The 1,430-nt window shown below is 46.0% G+C and overlaps 1 protein-coding gene across 2 annotated transcripts in view; it reads left to right on the top strand.

Annotated features, from left to right (window-relative positions):
• Positions 1 to 1,430, top strand: part of LOC104825667 (eukaryotic translation initiation factor 4B2-like) — a 3,427-nt gene that overhangs the window by 1,197 nt on the left and 800 nt on the right. For both annotated transcript variants that reach the window (XM_010558038.1, XM_010558039.2), the window contains exons 3-4: positions 30 to 509; positions 966 to 1,400. In XM_010558038.1, the coding sequence (XP_010556340.1) occupies positions 30 to 509; positions 966 to 1,400 (915 nt within the window). The remainder of the gene's footprint in view (positions 1 to 29; positions 510 to 965; positions 1,401 to 1,430) is intronic.

The raw sequence follows: 1,430 nt of genomic DNA, 5'->3' as shown, positions 1-1,430 counted from the left end.
AAGAGGCAGCCGCCCGCGAGTTCATCTACATTTGGCTCGGGTTTCCGTGACTCGGGTCCCGAGCCCGACCGGTGGACCCGAGGAGTCGCCAGTGTGGGTGTTCAGGCGGAGCGTCCCCGTTTGGCTTTGGATCCACGAAAAGCTGATTCAGGGGTGTCCGAAACTGAAATTGTGAAGACGAATAAACCGAGCCCATTCGGTGCAGCTAGACCAAGAGAGGAAGTGTTGGCGGAGAAGGGCATGGACTGGAAGAAGCTTGACTCAGAAATTGAGGCGAAGAAAGGAAGCTTTCAGACAAGCAGGCCGACAAGTGCGCATTCAAGCAGGCCATCAAGTGCTCAATCTAACAGGTCTGGAGGTTCAGCATTGAACAGCGTAGAGAATGTGGTGAAACCGAGACCCAAGGTGAATCCTTTTGGTGATGCAAAGCCTAGGGAAGTGTTGCTTGAGGAACGAGGACAGGATTGGCGCAAGATTGATTCCGAGCTCGAGCATCGCAGGGTTGACAGGTCCTTACCCCTCTTGATTTTCCTTGTTGTCACTCGGGATTTGGCATGGATATTAGTTAGATTTTAGCGAGTTCATGTTGCTGGTTGTTGATATTCTGCTTGACCATGATTGGTTCAGAAAATTTTGAACTTTGAAGTGATATTAGCTTTCAAATACAGTATATTCAAACTTTTGGCTGTAGATCAGAGAAGAGAAACATGTTTAGGCGTGTCCATTGTTAGGATATCCTTTGCTTGTCTTACATGTGTAAGCTGAAATTTTCTTTCTCTTGATGCATGTCTTCCTCAAAGCTTAGACACTTGCTGTTCAGTTTAGTTGATCCTCTGTTCTGCATGATTGTGATGCCTTGCACTGTTTTATATATTGTCATGAAATTGTTAGTGACTTTCTGGATCTTCTTTCAATCACATTGGCCTCACTTAACTGTGTTATTTCATGAAACAAACTTTTTGAAGGCCTGAGACAGAAGAAGAGAAAATGTTGAAGGAAGAGATCGAAGAATTAAAGAAGCAACTTGAGAAGGAACCGGAAGCACTATCCAGCAAGGATTCTGAACAAGAACCTGAAAGTAATCACAGTAGGTTGCCGGAAATTATAAGTCAGAAAGAAAAAGATCTGGAAACTCTTACCCGTGAGTTGGACGGTAAGGTCAGGTTCAGGCAGAAAGCAGTGGAGAGACCTGGCTCCAATGCAGGCAGAACGGCTAATTTTTCAGAAAGATCGCATTCCCACTCCGAATCATTCGATGAGTCTAGGAGTGTTGATTCTATGGATAGGCCAAGATCACGTGGTGCAGTTGATGCGTGGGTAAAGTCTGTTGATGACAGAAGAAACGCCCAAGGAGGAGGAAGCAAGGAGCGTGGATTCTTCAGCAACAGAAACTTTGACAGGTTAGTCTTCCTTCCCCCCCCCCCCCCAAA

Source organism: Tarenaya hassleriana, unplaced genomic scaffold (assembly GCF_000463585.1).
Source record: "Tarenaya hassleriana unplaced genomic scaffold, ASM46358v1 Cleome48, whole genome shotgun sequence".
Classification (NCBI taxonomy): Eukaryota; Viridiplantae; Streptophyta; class Magnoliopsida; order Brassicales; family Cleomaceae; genus Tarenaya; species Tarenaya hassleriana.
Note: the sequence above shows the minus strand (reverse complement) of the source record. Positions and strands in the feature narration are given on the sequence as shown.